The sequence below is a fragment of the Telopea speciosissima genome, chromosome 6 (assembly GCF_018873765.1).
Source record: "Telopea speciosissima isolate NSW1024214 ecotype Mountain lineage chromosome 6, Tspe_v1, whole genome shotgun sequence".
NCBI lineage: Eukaryota > Viridiplantae > Streptophyta > Magnoliopsida > Proteales > Proteaceae > Telopea > Telopea speciosissima.
In genome coordinates, this window is record NC_057921.1 from 59,703,268 (window position 1) to 59,727,959 (window position 24,692).

Genomic DNA, 24,692 nt, shown 5'->3' on the forward strand with positions numbered 1-24,692 from the left:
AAACAGAAACCATATCTAACTTGATTTCCCGTGTAATGGTGAAACTGACGGAGCTTCTTCTCCATCTTCTTCTGTAGATTCAACGGTGACTTCGTCGTCGCTGCTATTAATCTTATCAGCTTTCGTGTTTGCAAGCTGCGGGACCACCTGTAAGTAGACAACAGGTGTCAAAGAGAGAATTCAATCGTTAAAAAAATGTGAAAAAACAAAGAAAAGGCTCTGCGGCTTCGCCGAAGGCACGATTAAGGTTAAAAACAGAGACTAATCGGTGTCACAGAACCTCACTGCCGTTTGATTTCGAGTTTAACGAGAAGATCTTATAGGATAGTTTCGTAAGCAAAGCACACAGTGATCGGCACTTTACGATCAACCGGTATCATATATTGGAACAGGCTAAGAAGCTATAATGACTCTCACCTGATCTTCCGATGCATCGCGTGGCTGTCTTGACCGTCTTTTGTTAGATTCCTCCGTTCCGGCGTCGGAGATCTTGTTCGGATGCAAGACATCAACACCGACTACTATAATTTTCAACAAAAAAAAAAAAAAAAAGGAAGAGAAAGAAGGATTCAGTTTCTCGTGAAACAAGAGGCCGTTACACTATAGAACTGTTATCTGCAACCAATCGATAGAGCTACCGGTACCGGAGAACAGTAAAAAACGATGAGAGAAACAGAGAAAGAAATAAATACCGGACAAATACAGTCGTTTTCTTGTAGTACTTCTGTGGCTTTGTAGATCGAGTGTAGAGTCGGATCTGTCGGGAATGTAGCGATCGAGGGGAGGATGAAGAGCAGTAGCGTAAATTAAACCGCCATTCTCCACCATCGTACTAACGAAGGTGGCTTCTATGGAGTTTAGGAAGTTCCAGTGCCTCTCGTTCGTCCACAACCCGCCCAAATTGCACGCCTCCTTCCAATCCATCGACATTCGAAAACCGCTTTCTTTCAAGAGATGGAGAGAGAGAAACACCCAAAACCACTTCTAGACTTGTAGAAACGAGACTGGAGAGGGCAAAACAATGTTTTTCAGTTTTCGAAATTCGAAGTGGTTTTTTCTTCTGAGCTTTTCCTTATTATAAAAGGGCTGCTGAGGTGATTTGTTTTCTTTCTTTTCTTTTTATTTTCGTTATCTCCCCGCCGTCCCGCGTTGGCTCGGTTGGGAGGTCATGGAAATATCTCTCTCGGGGATGTATCGATATATATCTGTCGTCTACCACGACATCTGTAGATTCTGCGTAAGAATCGTTGGATTGAAATCTTTTTTCTTAAGAAAAACAGAACACCGTGATTTCTTAGTAGCTATGCGAGAACGGTTTGATTGAAAGGCATCTAACCCGTTTACTATTTCAATCATTTAAAAATATGATTCTAATCGAATGGTTTATATTTAAGATTTGTTGGAGTCCATCACTTCCATGGTGCTCATCAGGATCCCAACTCTCGACTCTCGCGAGATATTTTGAGTTGGGGGGGGGGGGGTGTGGGTGGATCCATGAAGAGTCAAAACTCAAAAGAAGAATGAAGATTCGGAAATTCTGGAAAAAGTGATCAGCCATCGAAAGGAATAAAGATCTGGAAAAAGTGATAATACTAAGCAGCACCTAACCAACATGGATCAATGTTGGAGGCGAGTCCCAAGAGTAATCACGTGGTGATGCAGTGGGGCCCACAAGTATGGTAGTCAGGTTTACGAACCAAAACTGATGATAAGCAGCATGGGACCTACCAACAAGCAAAAGCCTAATTGGTTGACGTGGGTTGTCTTGTTACCTTGGCATTCATAGCCGCAAACATATTTTGGAAAAGAAAATATCTTTTGAGCTTTTAATGACAATCTGATTCAAGTAGGATATTTTGCCTTTTTAGGAGATAAAGAGGGAGGTGGTGGTGGGACTGTGGGAGTGGGGACTCGTTGGCTTCACATGAATCGCTCCTTTCCGGGCAGCCAGCGCCAAGAGAGTGCTTAGGGCATACATCCAACGGTTGAGATGTGCCGTACAAATCTCCATGTGCAGCACATCCCAGCCTTTGGATGTCCCCTGGGCTCCCTAGAATGATTCGACTCCTCTCTAGGAAGCCTAGTGCCCAAGAAGTTCTCAAGGAGGCATCCAACAACGTTGGATTGCTAGATGCATCGAGATGTGCATTAGTACCATGCAAACATGCATTCTGACGCATCCAACAGTCCAATGCTATTGGATGTCAAAAAGATTCTATCAATCCAGGCAGCGTGCAGCACTTGGGATTGAGCAGCCGCTTTGACCGCCTTACCCCTGCTTGGGCAGGGCGTTGGGCAGGTGGCAAGATGGTAAAAACACCTGTTCAATCCCAGGCACTGCACACTACCCGGATTGATAGGATCCAAGGCCATTGGATGTCTCCTTAGACGGTGGGGGAATTGAACGCCTTTCCAGGGAACCATGCTTTGATATTTGTACGCCACAGCCTAGCCCTCCCCTTGAATTCCCCCCACACTCCCTAGGACTAGGCGTTGAGCTCCTTGGAGAAGAACTGGATCCACAATCAAGTCACAGAAGAGGAGCCCGATCTGAATCAATACTTGCCTTTTGTTTACATCAAAATTTACATATGCAAACTCCATTAGCTTGAAGAATTGAATTTGTTAATGTCCTTCCAGGAACTGAAAAACTTACGAGAGAGGGAACTAATTAAGAAAGTCAAGGTCAAAGAATATATATATATTTTTTTTCTCAAACACAGATTTTTATATGGGATTATGGGAACAGAGTGGCAGCTTCTGTTGGACGTAAGAGTGTCAATCTGGTCCGATTTTGTTTGGGCTATATTGGTCTCGAACAAGTTGAATCGGTTTTGTTTTTTGTTACTTAATCAACTATAAACCAAACCACTAAGAAAGATTCTGTTTCAGTTGGTTTTGGTTCTGTTTGATCTGATTTCTTATCGATGTCTTGTTATCGGTTTTAAATAGGGTTATTATTCAGTTCGATTTCTATTTTAGATATATACATAAGGAAATCAATGGGGAAATTGTCTTTTTTGGGGTTTTCAATTTCTTATCGTACTATCTGTCCGATCTCTTTTTTTTTTTTAATCAAGTTTGATCCATTTTTTGGTTTAATCGAATTTGGTTTTGATTTCTACTGATTTCATAAAATTCCAACTCAAAACCATAACAAATTGATTCGGACAAGTCATATCGAATCAAAATAAATCACTTATTTTACTAAAGGGAAGTAATTTTCTATACGGGAGTGATAACATAAGAGGAGAGAGATAGACACATATGCACCCCTTATACTCTTATAAGTGTGCAGATTCATTCTTATATTGCCCATGTTGAAAAACCTCTATCTAATTTTATTCTATTTTTCTATTCCAAAAAATTTAGATACAAAGTAAACTGAAATTTTATAATGGAAATGATTTGGAGTTGATGATACAAAGATAATGATTACAAAAATTTCAAATTTTAGGTTTGAAAATTTAACATTCTCTTCCGTTTTAAGTTTTTTCCCTTAAAACCGCACGGAGCCTCAACTTGACCATGTTGCTCAAGTTGAGAGAAAGAGAGAGATCCTAGAATCTATATACAATAATACACTTTTATCCCTTAATTTTTTTAGGGAGGTCACCAAAAAAAAAAGATAACGTTATTTTCAACTATATTATCAACAACTCTAATAAAATGATCAAATGGTAGATAAGGAAATAAAAGAAATAAAAATAATAATTCAAGAAAATAGGGTTTAAAAATATCATAATTTAATTTTAGCTGGGTAAAAATGAAGAGACTTTTGATTTTATAAATAAAAATATAAAAAATGTAAAACACTTAATTTTTTTTTATTAAAACTGAGTTTTATACCACCAAAGACCAATAATTGATAAAAGGACAGGGATCGCTACTAGGTCATGTGTTCCTAGGACCAGACACAAGGAAGGTTGAATGACCACCCCACCTTTGTGAGCCCACCCTTGTTGGCTGCCTATGAACATGTTCCCACTAGCTCGCGTCGAGGCAAAGCTACATGACCCGACAATCTTCTTTTTCACATTAATAAATTATAAGGAAAAGGGTGGGCACCCAATCCTATCTCTATCTCTCTGTCCCCTCTCCATGGGAAAGGACCACCATACCCCTCCCAATGGGCAAGGCCGGCTTACCTAAAGGGGCAGCATGCCCAACCCCTCCCACAAATATTAGTTTTAAGAGAGATAATTATTAAGTTTCTTATAAGATCGGAAATATTTAATTAAATTTTGTCCTAGCAATCCAATGTTGCTCTTATTTTTGGGTTTTACTTGGTTTTGACAAATACAATTTAAAGAAACAATGTAATATAAAAGAGGGAGGGGATCTTTGCCAGGCTGCGTGGTCTGCACTAATCTAGGGGCCAATGAAAAGTACATACAAGAGTATCTAATAGGGGTGTGATTTTTCATTTTTGGGAGGGACAGTCATTTCACACCTAGGGGTGCAAGTTTGGTCTTGTCGGCCCGAACCCGCCCTAAGCCTGAACAGGGTTTGGGCTGAGATATTTGATCCTAAAAACGGGTAAGGGTTGGAAATTTATAGTCTTGAGTCAGGGTTGAGTCGGTCCAGGGCTGAGGCCTCAGGCTAAGCCTGGCCCGACCATGATTTAAATGATACTATAAAATATATATATTATAAACTTTAAATGTCACCCACATTTTGTTATATAATATATTATGGGAAGCAGTTTTCTGTACGGGAGAATGGCCTATGACAGCACTCCCATGTGTCTATCTCTCTCCTCCTTAAAACAAGGGGGCAGAGATGTCTTTTCACATGAAGAGGAGAGAGATAGACTCATGGGAGTGCTGGCATAGGCCACACTCCTGGACAGAGAAATTTTTCTCATATATTATATATGAAGATAATAAGTGATATAATACATTTTATTATAGTATTATTTTACGTAAAATTGATAATTTTCTCCCTGGTCCATTTCAACCCATGCATTTCCTTCCCCCTCTCCCATGATCAGGGCTAATCAGGGTTAGCCCGGCCCACCCTGAGGGTGACTCAGAGTTGGATTTTTCAGGCCCTGAGTCATGATTGGGTCGGGCCTGGGCTCAGCTAAGGGGACTCAGGGTTGGGCTAGGATTCTATAAAGCCCGGCCCAACCCAACACTGTTGCAGCCTTAATTTTCACCAGCTTCCACCTTAAATCATGCAACCTGGCAGCTTCTTTATTCTTATAAAAAATACACAAAAAAAATAAATAAATAAAGTATATTATCACATTAGAAAAATTTTCTAACAAAGGCATTAGCTTATCCATCAATATCCCTCGTGTCAACTAAATTTGGAAATTCAAAAGGTTGTGTTTTACACGTTATCATTTAATTGCACCACTTTCTACTCAAATGGCAATCGAAAGCACACGGGAGAATAAGAAATGGGACTGTTTATTAGTGATATGTCTACTTTGGAATGGTAGAAACAAGGGTGGACCCTCCACATGAGAATATAAGATAGGGTTTGATGACAAAAAAACCTAAGTCTTTTCTTCACCCTTTGAAGGTCTTTCTTTTAGGTTAGACATAACTTTTAATTTTTTTCATAATAAGAAATTGGAAGAATGTTCTCTGGGCCGCAGCGCAGGCTGCAGCCAGGCACATGGACCTACCACTCAATGGGCCAGGGTGGTCATTGCGCCCACCCCCATGTGCCTGGGCACAGCCTACGCTGCGGCACAGAGAATAGCGCCCCTAAAAAATAACTTTTAATTGGAAGAGTCATAAATCGAATCTAAAAGCAAATATCAGTTTCGACTTTTATCTATGATTGCCTTTCTATGGCCCTTCCCCAATTCTTCTTGTGAAGTGATCGAAGGTATTCATTCTATTTTGACTAGTTCTTATTTTTCGCTTATAACATATGGACTAATATTATTGATGAACTTTTGCCTTTTCCTTGAAAAATATTTAAAGATATAGATATAGTACAAATATTGGGAAAAAGGAGCTTATTTGGGAGCGTTGCTCCTATGTTTAGTCATAGACCTCGTAAAATGATTGCCCCACTCAATGAAAAGCAGAAACCCCACCCTTATTGATGCTTTTGCATGCAGTCTCATTGGCTCTTGGACAGAGAACTCCCTCCTAAAAATATTATATGTTCTATAAAAACATAAGATTGTGTGATAAAAGATTCTTTGAGATACTAGGGGTGTCTATCTTTCATTCTCACATTGGATTGACATCGCTGCCTCCAATTATAATATTGTTTTGCTGCACCTCATTGGCGTGCTCTTCTATGCCATTGCTCAAAGAACCCTCTCATATCATGTATCAGGTCCATCCCTCTCCACTCAAATAACCGTTTCTCATTTGGCTGGAATATTTGGTTTTTTAGTGTATTTTATTTAAAAGTAATATTGTACATTTTATTAATCAGCAAAAAAAAATTTGCATCACTCTAGGTGTAGAGAGAATGTCATCATCCATGGTGCGTTGACGCTATGGTTAGATTTAAAAACCATACTCTATTTGACGAAGGTCCAAAATACTTTTCCTTAATCAGAATTAGAGGATCAAATCCTGTGGCTGAAGAGTTTCTTCTCTTCACCATGAATGATAAAAAAAAAAATGTGAACCAAATAAATTAGTTTATGTTTTGTGATTAAAAATATATAAAAAAAAAAAGCTGAAAATTGAGTTTAATAGCACTTTACCCATTTCATATACTATTTATCCATTGGGTAATGATATTTCTTGGTCTACCCGTAACCCGTCTACAACCCGAATCGTTATCACCTCCAATTCCTGCTCGTTCCAATTCCCTCCAATCCCTGACATAGGAGCGGAAATGACCACCTTACTCACTGCCCGAACACACTGCCCAAGGTGGGGTAGGGTAGTCATTTCTGCTCCTATGTGAGGGATTGGAGGGAATTGGAGCGGGCAGCGAATTGGAGATGATAAAAATTCTCTGCAACCCTAGTCAAATCTAGTTTTCTCAAACTCTCATATTGAATCTAGTTTTATTTGTCGGTCAACAGAATAACAAAACTAACAGCAGGAGTGTCAACCCTAGTCTGAACCGGTAAAACTAGCTCAAATCAAGCCGATAAAACCCAAATCGAATCGAATTGATCTTTATTTCACGAGTAATTTTTATTTTACTTTTCAACTTATAAGGATTTGGATGCAAAGTAAAATAAAATTTAATAATCAAATATGGAATGATATGAAATTAGTGATATAGTCGCATAGTATAATGATTAATCAAATATGGAATGATATGGAGTTAATGATTACAAAAGTTTCTCTTTATTTTCCCTTGCCAGAGCTTTTAGTATGATGATATTCATATCAGTGCTTTGGATCCACGGGCTGAAATGCATGTTAACAAGAACAGTTCTTTATCGAAGGAAGGAATTCAAGCCTGAGAACTAGAGAGGGGAAGCCCTAGTTAGTAAGTTCGGGTACGGCAATAATACGGGAACGAATACTTACGGCAATTAATCGGCCCACACGACAATAGTTCGTTTTCAAAAGTCCAGCGCAATAAACGTGTACGACAATTAATTGATACGTGTTTTAATATGGTTGCTCTAAAATAGTACGGGAGCAAAAAAAAAGGGCTTATCCTAGTAAAAATCAAGGAAAAAACTGATTTTTTTGCAACTAAAGTCTAATATTCTCATACATTCATGAACACTTAAACCAATATGGCTTTCCAATTTGAAACCATTTCCCAATCTTTTGGATCTCTACATCTAATATTAATTAAGTTTAACCAACTAATACGACATTTAATATGACGATTAATACATAAATCTGTATTAATACAACAATTAATATGGCATTTAAGTATAGATTTTAGTTTTTGATTTTGTCTAATTAAATTAAAATAAAAAAATATGTATTAATACAACAATTAATACGACTGCTTTAAAAAACCACGTGAAGAATTAAGCTACCCATAGAATACAGTAAGAATAAAAAATTTGAATTATACGATCCAATACAACAATTGATATGCGAGCTTACTAACTATGGTGGAAGCTAATAAGTTTCTAGACTTAATTAGACTTCAATAGGGCAGAGATCTTCTTGCACAATTATTATCTACTTTCAGTAGTTTTGAAATATTTTACACCATCTGGCCGGTTCTCCTTTTTCTTGGTTTTTCTAAATTTGAAGGTGATTTCTTTATGAAGTTCCCATTTGTATGCAGCTTTTTTCTTTGTTCTGGGCTTGAAGGTGTCTATGTTTAGTAGCTTTGAAAATTTTTTCACCATCATTAATATTGCAGATTCTCCTTTTTCTTGGTTTTTCTCAATTTGAAGGTGATTTATTTATGAAGTTTCCATTTTTATACAGCTTTTTTTCTTTGTCATGGGCCTATGGCTTTTCTTACATTTCTTGACAGCTTTGCTTATGCTTTTTGGCCTTTAATATTGGTCCAGTGAGTTGAAATTTTTGCTCAATTTCAAATGAAGAATGTTCTGCTTTTGGTTATTTCCATATTGTTTAGTTAGGAGATTTTTATAATGATACATAACCTTGATCCTATCTGCCTTGCTAGGTATTGTTTAGTAAGGGGATTTTTGCTCAATTTCAAATGAAGAATGTTCTTCCTCTTCCTCTTCCTTCTTTATTTAAACTCACCACCACCGCCATTCCTTCCGCCTCCCTGTTGACAGTCCTTGGCCAAGTGCCCTGTCTCACCGCAATTGTAACATCCACCACCACCGTAACCACCCCCTCCGCTTCGACCACCACCACCACCTCTACCCCTACCCCTACCGTTTTTCCAACCGTATCCACCACCTCCGCTTCCAAAACCACGGCTGCCCCTTCCCCCATCGCCACCGAATCAGGTAGGAGACGTTTCTTTTATTTTGGCTACTTTTGTTATCTTTAAAGATTACTGGAGTAACAGGCAATGCTGTTGGATTTAATGTAAGCAAGTTATTGTGAGTTCAGTACTACTGACTCTGTTTCTCCCTGAAGAGGACGAAATGGATTATTACAAAGAGAAGAGCTCTTCCTCCATCCGCACTATTTTCATGCATGCAGACCTTAAAGATGTGTTGCTGATGTTTCTGGGATTTCTTGGCACCGTTGCCTGTGGATTGTGTATTCCAGTCGCTATGTTCATCACTAGTAGGATGATGGAAAATTCTTATTTATTTTTGAACAAAAAGAAAGTTTCAATTTTTTTGCTTCTATCTACATTTACAATTCACATCTGTTGTTCTGATTGTGGTTTTGTTTTTTCTGGATTACAGAATTTGGTTATTCTATTCAACTGGTTTTTTGGGGTCTTTCTTTTTAACCTTCTTGGGTAAGAAGTAGATATTGTCTTCTTGAGAATCTGTTTCAGATAAAAATTTGAACTTGGTTTTAGTTTGTTAGTCTAGAGGGGGCTACTATGTACAACTAATGGAATATATTTCGGCTTTGCAGGGTTTAATTACTGGGAAAAGACAGGGCAAAGACAAGCGACGAGGATGAGAGACATGGCCGATGTGAAAACAAATCTCCTAATCCAGGGCGTTATTAGTGAAAAGGTCTTCCTCTGTTTTTTTTTTTTTTGTTTTGAAATAAATAATCTCTCTCTCTCTCTCTCTCTCTCTCTTGGGGTCAAACTAGATTGGAATTGGTCTAAGAAACCATTGGATATGTTTGTTTGCCTTTGTTTGAGTATGTTTTCTAATAAAATAAAGTACCTTTTAAGAGAGTATTGTAGTTGAAAGATCAAAACAGCAACAAGAACAAGATGGAAATATACACAGAGAACAGTTGTTGGTTGTCTATTAATCCATTTGGACATTGGCTTCTTTCCTACTTCGATGGCCTAATCTGTCTTCTGTGTGTACAATCGTCTGATACCTATTATTGAAAACGAATCTAAAAACAATACAAAAAAAGAATGGAAATCGTAGACAATAATCATACATACGAACACAAGGATATACGTGGTTCAATAAGATTAATTACGTCCACTATGAGATGAGGTTTTTTTCATTATCAATGGAGAATAAAATTACAATCACTCGTCCTTACACCTCTCTAAGATTGTGTTACAAAGAAAAATCCCGTTACATATTTATAGTAAAACCCTTCTACTAGAATAGTGGCTTCACTTACCAACTTGTATAGAAGATTCAAAATAGGCTTTAATAATAAGAAAGAAAAGATTAACTTGATTTTTCACTAATAAGAGAATCTAAATTGACTAAGAAAATAAAATAATAAAAGAAATAGATTCAAAGTATGACTGGACTTATAAATTCTAATCCAACCTAATTATAACACTTAATAACAATTAAAATTTAAAAAAAAAAAAAAAAAAAAAAAAAAAAAAAAAAGAAGAACTAACATGATTAATTCAAAATAAGAATGGGCATATTCTCTACTTAATTTATAAGCCCATTAAAGTAACCAATTATAATGAAAACTAGTGAGATCAAAAGTCTAAGATATACATAACCCAACCCAAAACTTATTTCTATTAAAATTAACTCATTTAGGTGATTTATCTGCATCCTGGGCTTTCATGTCTTCGTACAACATCATGGTGGGAAGGAAGAACATCTCTTTCTTCATCGTTGGAGCTTCCATTGGTATTGGTGTCATGTATTAATTCTCTCATTCTCTCTCAATTTCTTAACTTTGATTTTCAGTTTCAATTGAAGACTGATTTGAATTTGATGTTGCGTAACTTCATATATCTGTTTTGGTTTCTTGAATGTTAGCTCTACGTTCTGCTCTCTTAAACTTGAAGTACTTCTCGTCAGCTTCTTCAATCGAGAACATATAATGGAGGTCATAAGGAAAGGTGCGAAATATTGGTTTAGGAGACCTTGAAGGTGAAATTCTAGAGAGCGTTTCAAGGGATGTTGAATTCAAGAACATCGAGTGTGCTTACCCCTAAACACCATGGCCAAGGGAAACAAAATTTTACTGCCACACTTACAAGGTTGACATGCAGCCAAGGAAATGGAATAATTCACTTCTCCTTTGGGTTCATGAATACCCTCTTACGTTTTACCTCATTTGGGTTCATAAATACCATCCTAGGTTTTAGTATTTTCTAAAATACTTTTTAAGATCTTATTTCCTTGGCTGCTAGTCTTGTAGTAGGTACATTCCTGCTACAAGTGTAGCAGCAAAATTTCTCCAAAATGAAGCTGATCATTTATGGCTAATTAACGTGACTCTAGGGGCATGGAGAGAATGGGCCATTGATTCTCTTCAACATGGGCGGAGAAAATTCTTGTTGTACAAATTTTTATTTTGAATAAATAGTTGTATACGTGTGTAAGAAAATTTTGGCTTAATTTGTTCCACAATTATCTATGTTGTAGGGTTTTCATCCACGGCCATATAAATCATAAGATAAATTTTGGCTTAATTTTTTTTATATTTAAATTGTATGTTTCTGCTCATAGTTGGGAGAGTACACATGCATGGACATACACACAGGTATGCTAGTACAAGGGAGTATTTGATTGAATTAGACTGAAATTTAACAAGTGGCTAATTTAAACAATTTCCTCTCTATTCAACGGTTGAAATTTACACATCATCTATCCACATGGTAGAATACATGTCTTGCGATGTTTGAAAAAATAGCAAACCCTTGTGATAATAACAATTCGTTTTTTGATCTTTAATATTAGTTTTCAAAGTCAAGTCTTCTATTTATTTATTTTTTTTTTGGGGGGGGGGGTGTTTGTTACAAAATCAATCCTTTAATAGTGCATTAATTTGGTAGAGATAGTTAGAAATGTATGTTTTTGTGGCCCCTTTTAATAGAAGTGTCAAATTAATCCAATTAAAACCTTTAAGATACAAGGTAGTTACTAGTGACTATTGAATTCAATTGGAACGGTACAAGAAGCACAATGGTCCAACTGTTTGATGGATGATGTCTAACCATCCATGCATTAGAGATGTAAAGATTGACTTACAAATTAAAAAAATAAACGTGGGCTTAGTAAACTCAACAAAGAAAAATAACAGAAAACTAAAAGGTTCTTAATTCTTTTACTGTAATGGTTTGGGGCCTTTGGGCTGTACAATACTTGACTTAGGTTACCAATTAGGTTCGAGAAGTTCAACTTTTGGTTTTGTTTGAGGTTGGCAGGACCAGAATCCTCACAATCAAATGATTTTGTTCACGGTATTGGTGTTGATATCGGTCATCAATCATCGTTGAATCGTTGATACTAATATTCGATATTGATATGGACCGATAAAAAATAAAAATAAAAATGGTACCCAGTGCACAAGGCTCCCACGTTTTGAAGGGTCTGGGGAAGGTCAATATTGATATGAATCAATCATGTTAAATTATATCGAGTGTTTTTTCCTCCATGATTTCAAAGTTAACCTGCTAATAAGGTATCTTAAACATCATTTTTCAAACATTGAATTTAGTTTATAGTATTGGTGCTAGTGTCTATACCGATACCAATACCGGTGCTAGTACGGATCGATCATATATATATATATATATTGGGGCCGAATGAAATACATTTTTTTTTTTGCTATTTTGCCATCCTTGATTTTTGTACCACCAATCCAATATCGGATTGGTAATTAATATATATTGATTACTCTCAATGGAATGAGTCCATCATGTCTTTCATATCTTAATTTCCATTTGTATTTTCCCATCTTTATCACATGTGATATAGAATCCTTATTTCATATGGGAACTCTATATCACATGTGATAGACTTTATCTCCTTATTTTATCTTACATTGTATTAGCTGTAGAAATATCTCTTTGAATATCAATGGAAATCATAGCAGTATTGCATCCAATATTGTCTTCTTTACATGGTATAGAGCATCTTCTGAATCCGTGAATTTTTCTTTTATATACCATCCATGGGTAATTCAACCAATTCTTTCGCGCTTTCAGCCGATTCAATGCTGCCCTCTGTTGCCGCCACTCTTCATGGTGGTATCGGCCTTGATCCCTCTTCCCCGTATTATCTTATTCACACTGCTAATCCAGGAACCATTCTTATCTCCACACCTCTCACCAGCAATAACTACCCCACTTGGCGTCGTACTATGCGCATAGCTTTATACGCTATGTTGATGGCAGTCTTCTTAAGCCACTCTCACCGCCCTTTGATGTTCAACTCTAGGAACGTTGCAATTTCATGATTCTTTCCTGGATCTTGAACGTACTCTCTCGTACGCTTGCTAACAGCGTCATCTATTCCGAATCCGCTTACACAGTGTGGAAAGAACTTGAGGAGAATTTTTCACGTAGCAATTCTCCATTTATTTTTCACCTCAAACGGTCTCTCCCCACCATTCAACAGGGCACTAATCAGCCACATTTGGATGCTGCTTTTAGGGTTCTTCACTATTAAGGGTTCACCAGGTACTGGTATTTTTTTTCAACACATAACTTTCTCCAGCTCTCTAAATTCTCTGATTCTGACTGGGTCGCCTTCCCCACTACACGTCGTTATGTTACTAGCTACATTACGTTTCTTAGTGATAGCCCACTCTCTTGGAAGTCAAAGAAATAGAACATTGTCTCCCGTACCTCCGCTGAAGCTGAGTATCGTTCTATGGCCACTACTACTTGCGAATTACTATGCCTTCATGTTCTCCTCCAAGACTTTGGTGTTCTAATACCTGGTCTAATGCGCTTATTCTGTGACATCCAGGCTGTATTCCACATCGCTGCCAATCCCGTTATCATGTGTACAAAGCACATCGAGATTGATTGTCACATCGAACGCGAGCGTCTCCAATCTGGTTGTTTGACTATCTCCCATGTTTCATCTCGCATGCAGCTGACCGATATCTTCACCAAGGCATTGGATCATGACACGTTTCACATTTTACTCTCCAAGTTGAGTGTTCTTGATCTCCACGCTCCATCCAACTTGAGGGGGAGTATTGATTGATCTCAATGGAAGGAGTCTATCATGTCTTCCATATCTTACTTTTCATTTGTATTTCCTACCTTTATCGCATGTGATATAGAATCTTATTGCAGCAAGAAATCGCCCGGTAGTCCCTTCAAGTGTCGTAACCTACAAGGACCTGGGTGACAAAGGAGAATCGGTGTGGTTCCGGCCTAGGACTCTCTGATACCTAAGTTAGATCTCTCTGAACAAATACATGAATAGTTAGAATTCAAGATGGGTTGATGGGGTAGAGTACCTTCGTATTTATAGTGGAATGTGGCAGTGTGGAGAGTCCCAGTTGATGACGAGTAGTCCTCGTAGTAGATAGAGTTCCTAGGTAGTAGGATTCTTCTCTTGGTTGGTTGTCTCCCTACGGGAGGTAGAGTCCCGGTAGGGTGGATGTTCCTGGTACATAGACATTCATACGTGTTGGATAAGATCCTTGGTGCTTGAATCCATTTGGGACTATATTGCTGGTAGGCGGTGCCTTGTGCCCATGAGATGATGTATATCTTGTTGTTGGCGATGGTAGCCTGCGTGTAGTACCTGAACTCGATCTTTGGTGGTAGTAGCCTATAGTACCTGGACTTGGTCCTTGATGGTAATAGCCCGTAGTACATGGACTTGGTCTTTTCCCATCTGGGGACATGAGTTGGTTGACCTTGGGATGGCCTCCTTGCTTGGACCGGGACACGTGGTGGCTTAAAATTGACCGGTGTGATTTTGAATTTATCAAATCCTCTTCATATGGGAACTCTATATTTCATGGGATAGACTTTAACTCCATATTTTATCTCACATTGGACCGTATAAATATCGCTTTGAATATCAATGGAAATCACAACACTATTGCATCCAATATCATCTTCTTTACAATATTGATATGACCGATTTGATCCCGATACCTTAGTCCATGCTCACACCCTATGAAATATCACAATGTAATTGTGAAACACGGAGTGTATTTCTCTCTCTCAAAATTCTTTTTTATCCGTACGTTAAATAATTTTGGGGATCAAAACAGTGGACACTAAAAAGACGTTTAAAATTTCTCATTAATGAAATTTCCATATGGATATCGGTTCCGACGCCAATCAAAACCGATACTATTACCGATACCTAATTCCATTGACTGGTTGTGCCTTTGGGAATACAAGGAAACAATGAAAGTAAGTGTCATGGGCCCTCTCGTTAATGAAATGGTCCAATAAAAAGGCTATTAGAACACCGTAATGCATAAGAAGACTTCGGAAGAAGACCGAACTCACTCCAGCGTTTACGGTTACGGACGATTACGGTTTCTTTCGAATGATCCTCTATATCTATCACCAAAGATTTTCTCCTAACCCCTTCTAGAAGAAATATCTTACCCAAACCCATCTCCACCCGAAATATTATAACATAATGGAAAGTAATTGGAACTTTTCCTTATCTTTCTTTTTCTTTGAAAAAAATTAATTCTAGGGTAGAAGTAGAGGAACCGTCGAGAACTTTAGAGAGGATCGCAGAGATAGGATAAAAGGTACATCATTATGTAAACACACCTTAATTGACATCAGATTAGAATCTAAGTTTTCGTATCCTACTAATCCGACGGTTTTGAAAGGTTCCCTCACGGCTCAGCGAGGGAAGTGAAAAAAACCTTCTAGAGAGCAGATGCGAGAGAGAGAGAGAGAGGGGGGACCTTTTCTCTGGCGTAGTCAAAGAAAGCGCCTGCTTTTAATTCGTACTTCTTTTACTCCACGCCTCCGCACGCTGCCTCTGACACGTGTTAATGCTTTGGGCGTTATATTATTTTTTAATTTAATTAATTAATTAATCCTTGTTTTAATTCTGTGAATGTTTTTCGTCCTTTTTTTTTCTTTATTTATTTTTTTCCGTTCTCAACAGATCTTTTGTACATGTAACCGGTTCCAGGGGAATACAAGTAACCTTATCTCCACGGGGTTTCACAAAGGCAACCTCTTTCCACGTTCTAACCGACACGTGGATAGGTTGAAACCCATGGAAGCACCGAAGGAACCTTCTGGAAAAGACGTTGCTAGAAGCTCCGCTTCTCGTGCTTTCTTCTTCTCGCTCTCTCTGGTGGCGTGGTGGGGGCATCTTTCGTTTACCCTTTGCCCTTTCCCTTTCTCGATTTTCTTTTTTCCTTCTTCCCCCTGTTTATCCTCTCATAATTAATCCTCAGAGAACCTTCTAGAAAGAACAAAAACACACCCCTCTCGGTCTCCCCCTCTCTCCCTCTCTCCCTACAGCAAAGCTGCACCTCTCTCCTTCTCTATCTCCGGTTGAAGATCCAGACGTCTCCAAGCTCTGTTACCGGAGAATATGCCTGTTTTTGGAAGGATCTGATTCCATTTCTACAGTTACTATCCTGTAATTTTTTGAGGTAATCCTTTCGTTTACAATCCTTGCGTTTCCCGTTTTCTTTCTTCTTTGAAATATATTTTCTTGATCTGAAAAGTCTCTGAATTTGGTGGGTGGATAAGGAAAGAAGTGAATCAAACTCTTTCGTTTCTGTCTTATTGTTTAGAATTTCTTTTGTAGGTTTGGGGTGTGATTGTTTGAAAGCTATGGTTCCTCCGCCGGTTGAACAGATCGGCGAATCAACAAACACTGGAGACACCCTCAGATCTCTACCAACGCCTTTTCTTACAAAAACTTATCAACTTGTTGATGATCCTTGCATAGACGACGTTATTTCTTGGAACGAAGATGGTTCCACTTTCATTGTCTGGAGACCTGCCGAATTTGCAAGAGATCTGCTGCCGAAATACTTTAAACACAATAACTTTTCAAGTTTTGTTAGACAGCTAAATACCTACGTGAGTATATCTCTGTTCATGAATCCATGATCCTTCCTTTTTTTCTTTTTCTTTTTTAAACTGAAAAAGTGTTCATTTTTGGATTGGTCCGATCGGATTAAGATTTCTTTTAATTTGGTTTTTTTTTTTTTTAATATTATTTGCTTTTTTCTTTTTCTAATTGTACAGGGATTTAGAAAGATTGTTCCTGATCGTTGGGAGTTTGCAAACGATTGCTTCCGCAGAGGGGAGAAACAGCTTCTATGTGACATACACAGGCGGAAGATTTCACCGGCGGCAACCACTTCACCCGTGACAACAGCAGCAGCGGTACCAACGGTTCGACCGGGGTCACCAACAAACTCTGGCGATGAACAGGTCCTCTCCTCAAACTCACCACCAGTCACGGTTACTGCTGTTTGTCGGACTACGAGCTGCAACACTACCGCTGAGCTTCTGGACGAGAACGAGCGGTTGAGAAAAGAAAACTTGAATCTTTCGAATGAACTCACGCAGATGAAGAATCTCTGCAACAATATCTTCGTTTTGATGACCAAGTATGCCGGTTCACAGCAAGAAAATGGTGGTTTCATGACTGAAAAACCGCTTGAATTGTTGCCGACGAAGAGGCTTTCAGAGGAATCTGATGCCACTGCTGGAGTGAGTCAGAGCCGAGTACTGAAGTCTGAAGATGAGACGAGTCCACGGTTGTTCGGTGTTTCCATCGGCGTGAAACGCGTGCGAGGGGGTGACGAGGATCAGGATCAAGAGCAGCAACAGCAACAGCAACAGCACCACCAAGAACCTGAACAACAACAGCTGCAGAGGCAGGGATCTGAGGTGAAATCAGAGCCGTTGGATCAGAACTCTGATCATCAAGACCCGCCATGGCTTAAACACTGTTGTCGTCCTAACCAGAGGGTTTGTAATTGACAGTAGCTAGAACTACTACTACTGAATCAAAGAGAGAGTAGATTAGAGAGGACAGAACAGATTGGAAGCCCGTACGAGGAGATCACGTGCCAAAACAAGGTATCCCGTGTTTCGTCAACCTCTACCTGGGTAAATCAAGAGAACCTTACTACTTATTGCTTACTCTGATTTTGATTTTTATTTTCAACTCTCTTGTTCTCTGTCGAAGGGGTAATTTTCTTTCGGGCGTTTGAATTGAAAGAAGAAAATGGAAGAATTTGAACGCTCGGACTGATCTGTAAAGGCTGGTCGTCAAGGCAAATTACTCGTTATCCTTCCTTTTTTGCTCTGAGTAATACAAGTTACTCTATATTTACCAGTAATTTAGTAGCAGAAGTTCTTTTCTTGCAGCTACTGTTTGTGAGTTAAAACTTTGTTATGGTTGCCTCATTCGTTTCTGCAAGTTAGGTAGGTAGACGAAGAAGTGCAGAACTTTTCTCCATAATTTTTTTTTTTTTTTTTTCTGTTCTTTACACTTTTCACTTTTCTCTTTCTCTTTTAGGTTAAAGAAAATGCTTGGTTTTCGTTCTTTATTGTCTTCTTCTGTAATAGGAATGCGACACCCGCACCTTCGTGTGTTGAAGAGAGTTGCGGAAAACGATAGTAGGATAAGCAGATCCTAAAAAGTGCGTTCCTGATTAATGGAAAAGTTATTATGCAAGTTGTGGCTGTGTATCAGTATATAAGCCGTAGTAGGGATGTAAATGGGTATTTGACAATTCGTAACGATACGTTTTTTTGAATTTGTATTTCAAAAACCAGTTTCCAAAAATTATTTGAAATAGTTCGATTTATTTGGAAAAGGCTTTCTTATTTTCTTGTATCTAGCCCTGTGATTGGTAGCAAAGTTAGCGACATATCTAACCGTTTGTTATAATTGTATAAGTAATACTTTTATCAAATTTACATCATATTAATAATTAAATAATTAAAAAAGACATTTCAATATCAACTTTAGTGGAGTAGTGGATTAGGTTGCCAATAGGGGCGTAAAATGGATTGTTGAAAATTTATATTCGATTCTTGTTCATGCCCACTTTAGGGTATTTGTATTTCAAATTTTAAAAATTATCCAAATTTCGTTTGAATATTAATTGAATGTTGATATGGATTAAGGATATCAATTTTGGGCTGGATGCACTAGGAATCGGAACCAACCCATCCAATAGGTTATTGGTCCGGTTTTGGATTTATCGATAAGTTTTTGGTCTGGTTCTGTATATACCAATTAAGTTATTTCTCCCTATGGTTCTAAAATTGAAAGACCAATTAGGAATTGTTGAAACCAGAATAAATTCACAGCTTAAAACTTAAGGTCATGAGAGTTAGCGTTAAATACTTCATTTTTTTAATCTTTCATTTTGACTAGTAGCACTTGTCTCATATTATTTTATCAAAGATTTGACAGTTAATTTAAAGGTCCATGAGGTGAACAAAAAAATGATGATGTATTGTATATTTCATGTGAAGGAAATTAATATTTTATTTTAATATTTTTTAATGAATAATATCTTATTGTAATATTATTGAATATATATAGCATGTGTTAAATATTTTATTTTTATTTTTATTTTGGACTGTTTGAAACCGTGAACCAGTCCACCAATTAGTTAATAATCCTAGATCTTAGGGTTATATTTGATGTATATATCTCGGTCATCTTTTTCTTATTGGTTCTCCTCTTCTGCCACCTTAAAGCCAGTATTGCTATAGCAATTTAGCCAAGCCCACCCAATGGGGAAAGGAAAACAAGTCTACTTTAGAGCGTACATTTTAGAAATTTGCTTGAAGTAGCGGAATTCAAGCACGATAGCAATGATACGAGCCCGTTCCACTTTAATCCGCTGCTGTACTCATCGTGCGGTGCTACAGGTGACATGTGTGCAAAGTAGATCCCACATGATACACATGACACCTGTAGCACCGCACGATGAGTACAACAACAGATAAAAATCCAAACCCATTGGAGGATGAGACAGACAGGGACAGGAAGGTCTCATAGAACCATGAAGAAAGGGTCGTGCTTTAGGGGATTCGACGATTGAGAATTGATCGATTCATATTGGAATCGCCTGACACAGATCCCATTGTTGATGATTTGATATGGTCATGAGTCTTTTACCAACAAAAAAAAAGATATGGTCAATGAGTCATGGACATGTGGTCTCTAATTTTGCCAACTGATGCACTTTGGATTCTCCGAAGGCCTAAGACTCAGATGTCCCTTTACAGCCTGGTCTCTAATTTTCAAGTTAAGCTTTCAAATACTATTTTTGGTGCCTCAGTAGGTGGGCGAGGAAGCTAGGGTTCTATAACTTTTCTATTGACTTTCTCTCTGTATAATTTGTATCTTTTTGACTGTGATAACGCCATACTACGTTGAACAATTAATGGTTTTAGTTCACATTATATGAACGGGTATTGGTCAATGTCGAAATTGATACATATCGATATGTAACAAAACTTGATCCAGGTTCTGTTTTGATTTCGAAAATAGAATCCTATTTAGTATTAGTTTAGTTTCAGTTTCTACATGTATCTTGAATCAAATTGAAATCAAATCAAAAAATTAATAACGAACCATTTGACACTCTTAACTGGAAAAAACCACAGGGCTCATCCAAACTTTGGATATATGTTTAGATTCAATTAGTTCTCTTTCAAGGAAGTGAGCATGCTTAATTGAATCACTAAAGTTCAGTTGCAGTAGCTTGAAGTGGAATCAAAATTCAATGAACTGGGTGGTCAAAATAAGAAGAAAAAATTTAAAATTTAAAAAATGAGAAAAGAAAAAGAGAATTGTTTCACTTGGCAATACAAATATTTGCTACATGTAATACATGTAAGGTTCCTCTTACTTACATGTGAAGTTGCAGTCCAAAATGGAGTTGGACAAGTGAAATAAAAAGCATTAAAGGATCCAAAACTATCAAAGGGTGTACACCAATATATGGGCCGTTAAAAAATTGTGGCAAAAAAAAATTATGAGAAGATAATGTATACACTAGCCGGATATAATGTAATCTTACGCATTATAAAAAGGGCGTATCCAATGCATGAGGGTCATAGTGTACACAGTGATACCCCTGCTTTCATAGAGATGTTATTTCAAGACTCAAACGGTAACCAATCTTATACACTATCATTATATTAATTCTCAATGCATCACACATAATTGCAATCGTTGCTACATGACTTCTCCCCTGTCCCCTTCCGGCTATTCCTCTCCTCTCCCTCTCTGGCTTTGGTTTCCCCTCCCCAGTCTCCCTCTCCTCAAGATTGGCCGATGATCAAGCGTTCAGGTGCAGGTCCATGGTTTGAAATTGGGGGGGGGGGGAATGGAGAAGAATAGGCCACTGCCTGATCACTTTCTGGTCCCTATCAGATGATGGTCAGGGCAGCCTGTATTACTTCTCTCTAAATCCTATATACATTTTCTGTCTTCTCTTAATTTTTCATCTTTTGATGCTAAAATATTTGTGTTACTAAAGTTATGAGAATGGTGGAGAGTGGAGACGTTGGAGGGTAAGGGTTATTCGAATGCCTTTATAATGAAATCTGAAGCTGAATCATCTGAGAATTGGGATTGGCGAGGCAGAGCAAGATGGCATTAAAATCCTCTACAGTATTGGTGGGACGACAGTGTACATCCGAAAGCACAGCAGAGGTCATGTGTGTCATGTGTGCCACCTGGTCTCTGCTGTGCCATCGGATGTGCACTGTAGCCCCGCCGGTACTGCAAAGGATCCTGATCAAGATGAGGGGTTGGTTTGGGAGGGTAGTGGGGCAGTGAGGGGGGTGTGTTAGGCAGCTGGCAGCTAGGGGTGTGCGCAGGGGCTGGGGTTGGGGAGGCAGCAGGGTTTTAAAACATGGAATCGGAGAGATGGAGACGGAATTGGTCTGTGGCTATTCCAATCCAGATCTAATTGGAACCGGCCGATATTGTTCTCTAAAGACCGAATCAGTCCTCATATTCAAAAGCAGGAAATTTCTGGGTTTTTGGGTGTGAATCAACTGTATCAGATCGATTGAAATAGGATCCGATTACGGTTGATTTCGATATGAATCGACCGATTCATTGATTCGAATCTTGATTATTAAAACCCTGGGAGGGAGTCGAAGGGGCAGAGGGCAAGGGTGGGTTGGGGTGGGTAAGTGGAGAGTGGGGAGAGGTGGAGAGGGCTAGGGGAGATACCATGCAACATAGTAGTGGATCATGATTAATGATGCATCAACAATGAAAATAAATGGCTGAGATGCATTTTATTCTATCCAACGGTCAGTATAAAGTAAATGTACGGTCAAAAGAGAAGGATGGGGGATTATCGTGGTTGATGATATCATCCAAAATCAATTTTCTTTCTTGTCAAACACCCGTGGTTTGGAAAGGATCTTTATCCCCTTCAATTCTGTGTACGGTTTAGTTCCCCTAGTGCCCCTAACAAAGGGGGGCAATGACCATTCTACACCTGCCCGGGTAGAGTCCACCCCCTTCTTATTATGGAGATCATTATCCTCTTCGATTTTCTATTCGAAACAGTTGCCTGGTTCCTCTGATAGGGGTTAGAAATGACGATCTAACCCCCTGTCCGAGCACACTACCTGAGTGAGTTTAAGTCATCAATTCTGCCTCCCTATGAGAAGAACTGGACAACTATACCGGGCAGAAAGATAATTGCTGGAGATAATTTTCTAGTTTGGAAAGGGCCACTAGGGGGCAATAACACAAATTAGGTAATTAATCCTTGGCCCGAGTTAACCCTGCTCTAAAGGTAAAGGAAAACTATCTCCTTAATACAATATATGGATTTTCATGGTCTACTCCATCACAAACAAATTAATTTTAGGACCAATTGTCTCAAAAGATTGGTGAGTGATGCCAATTGAAGGTGAGACAAAGTTGTGAAATCATGCCAAACTGATTCTTATTTGGGTATTAATTAATGAAGTCCAAGCGCTCATTTAGACATGCCATGGACACATCGAGTCTTATCATATCAACCTAAATTGCTTAGATACAAAGCCTAAAGCCAAGAATGGTGCCCATTAAAGTCCAGGTAATGAAAAGAATAAAATATCAAATTTCAATTAATTTAAAAGAATGGTCGACTCACTTTTGTTTGTTTGGGTTTCTGTTTTTGACCCAATTACAGACGATGTTGTCTCTACAGTATATCAATTACACACCATATCCAAGCCCATACCCGTAAGCATAAGGCACTGGAATCCCAATTGCTGTTCCACTTCCACTAGTACTACCATTCTTGCTGTGATTCTCATGAGCAGCCACTATACCTAACGATGGTGGCGCCGCCAGACCAAAGCAGTTTTGTCCAGATCCTCCTCCGACCGTTTTAAGAGACAAGTTAATGATACCGTTACGTTCACCCTTGCGATCCCTCAACCGGTAACTAAGGTAGTGCAAATATTGTGGCGGCGTATAATTCCCTATGAACTCTGACACCGAAATCGTTGCCGTTCCCACAGTTCTCATTCCTGAAGAGGTCTTGGATTGTACCTCCACAGTAATGAAGAGAGCAGAGTTGGGCAAAGAGAGCGGCTCTAGTTTCTCATTCCAGGATGGATTGCTCCCTCCTTCGCTGTCCATTCTTGTTGACACTTGGTTGAGTGGATCAGTTCTTACGATCACGAATGCATTCTGTTTCACCGATCTTCCGTCCAGACGTATGCCCTCAGCAGAGAGAATGGTGATCTCTAAAGAACGAGTTGATGATGCCTTCTCCATGTTTGATGAAATGCCGTTGAGTAAATTGCTTTTTATTAGATACAATGGAGTCTGTCTAATCTAATATATATAACAGCTGCGAGTGGCGAATTTAGGAAGACGTGAAGAAGGCAGACAGAAGGATAGACGTTACTGCGCTTTATTCAAATTCCAATTCTACAGAAGATAGGATAAGAGTCGTTCAAAGAACACGGCAAAATGGACCTTTCGTGGAACGTGTAGGAAACCGTGAAGTGTAGTGGAGCACCCACGCATGATTCCTGGCAGGGTTGACGCGTCATAACACGTGCACCTCGCCTGCGAGTAACCACGTATTGGTCATACACGCCACTCTTTTTCTTTTTTTTTTTGTTTTTTTTGTGTGGATAGAACATACACGCCACAGCCACTCATACCAGGATTCAGGAAGGAGGGATGGACACTATGGAGGTGATCCCTGATCTTCGGTAGGTCCCGCACCAGTTAAAGATGAGTGGATGTGGGATCTTGGCCGTCCCTTTTGCCACGCAATCAAACGAATGGGATCTTAAAAGATCTTTTAGAAAATACAAAAAATTTAAGAAGGTATTTATAAACTCAAAGGGAAAGTGAATTCTTTGAATTGAGCTCCTCTCTCGGGAGCCCAGCACCAAGGAGTGCTTGGAGGTATCCAACTATTGAGCAATGCCGCACACATCCTGATGGTTTATTGGACATACATTGGGATGTGTGTGGCCCAGCTTAGCCTTTGGATGCCCCCCTGAATACTCCCTGGGCACTAGAATCCTTGGAGAGGAGTCGGATCTGAATTATTTCATTTCTTTGGCTGCCCTGTAATGGGCGTAGACCTTGCAAGTTTCTTCGGAAAGAAGAGAGAGAAATAAGTGGTCAATGATCTAAATTTGTAGGGGTGAGATAACTGTAATCCACTTCATAATAGCATAATTTCATTTTTTGACAGGTTCATATTCTCATACTCTTCGCAAAGGGAATTTCATTAACAACAAATGGTGTCACTTCTCAGCTTATGGCCTTATGCTTTTTCGGAATACTACCCTCCGCCGAATCTTTATCACCTCCAGTTCCCTGTCCGGCCCAATTTTCCAATTCCTCTAACAAGGGGGGATTGGAATGACCACCCTACCCCTATCCAAACACTCTACTCGAGTGGGATCCACCACCCCCTACTAGAGGAACTGGAGAACTCGATCGGACAGAAAACTAGAGGAGATAATTTTTCCCCGTCCCCTTTCATTTGCAATGTACTTTTTCTGTCTCTCGA

The 24,692-nt window shown here is 38.8% G+C and overlaps 3 protein-coding genes across 3 annotated transcripts; 1 reads left to right on the plus strand and 2 right to left on the minus strand.

The window, feature by feature from the left end:
* Positions 1–1,088, minus strand: LOC122664856. Its single transcript, XM_043860883.1, has 3 exons — positions 693–1,088; positions 418–521; positions 1–147 (listed from the first exon to the last, which is right to left on the minus strand). The coding sequence occupies exons 1-3, from the start codon at positions 928–930 to the stop codon at positions 16–18; spliced, it is 474 nt and encodes a 157-aa protein (XP_043716818.1). The 5' UTR covers positions 931–1,088; the 3' UTR covers positions 1–15.
* A 14,939-nt stretch (positions 1,089–16,027) lies between these two features.
* On the plus strand, positions 16,028–17,664 carry LOC122665249 (heat stress transcription factor B-2b-like). The gene is made up of 3 exons (XM_043861345.1): positions 16,028–16,298; positions 16,457–16,734; positions 16,903–17,664. Exons 2-3 carry the CDS (start codon positions 16,483–16,485, stop codon positions 17,644–17,646), a joined length of 996 nt encoding a protein of 331 aa, XP_043717280.1. The 5' UTR covers positions 16,028–16,298; positions 16,457–16,482; the 3' UTR covers positions 17,647–17,664.
* Positions 17,665–22,864: 5,200 nt separating this feature from the next.
* LOC122666006 (BON1-associated protein 2-like) lies at positions 22,865–23,431 on the minus strand. Its single transcript, XM_043862122.1, has one exon. The coding sequence runs from the start codon at positions 23,429–23,431 to the stop codon at positions 22,865–22,867; it is 567 nt and encodes a 188-aa protein (XP_043718057.1).
* Between the last annotated feature and the right edge of the window lie 1,261 nt (positions 23,432–24,692).

What these genes read in the sequence shown, in the direction of transcription:
- LOC122664856 (XM_043860883.1), bottom strand. Translation starts at nt 930, where the DNA reads ATGTCGATGGATTGGAAGGAGGCGTGCAATTTGGGCGGGTTGTGGACG. An exon ending in AAAACGACTGTATTTGTCCG is followed by an intron (nt 522 to 692) that starts GTATTTATTTCT and finishes TGAAAATTATAG; the next exon opens with TAGTCGGTGTTGATGTCTTG. An exon ending in GCGATGCATCGGAAGATCAG is followed by an intron (nt 148 to 417) that starts GTGAGAGTCATT and finishes GTCTACTTACAG; the next exon opens with GTGGTCCCGCAGCTTGCAAA.
- LOC122665249 (XM_043861345.1), top strand. Translation starts at nt 16,483, where the DNA reads ATGGTTCCTCCGCCGGTTGAACAGATCGGCGAATCAACAAACACTGGA. An exon ending in TTAGACAGCTAAATACCTAC is followed by an intron (nt 16,735 to 16,902) that starts GTGAGTATATCT and finishes CTAATTGTACAG; the next exon opens with GGATTTAGAAAGATTGTTCC.
- LOC122666006 (XM_043862122.1), bottom strand. Translation starts at nt 23,431, where the DNA reads ATGGAGAAGGCATCATCAACTCGTTCTTTAGAGATCACCATTCTCTCT.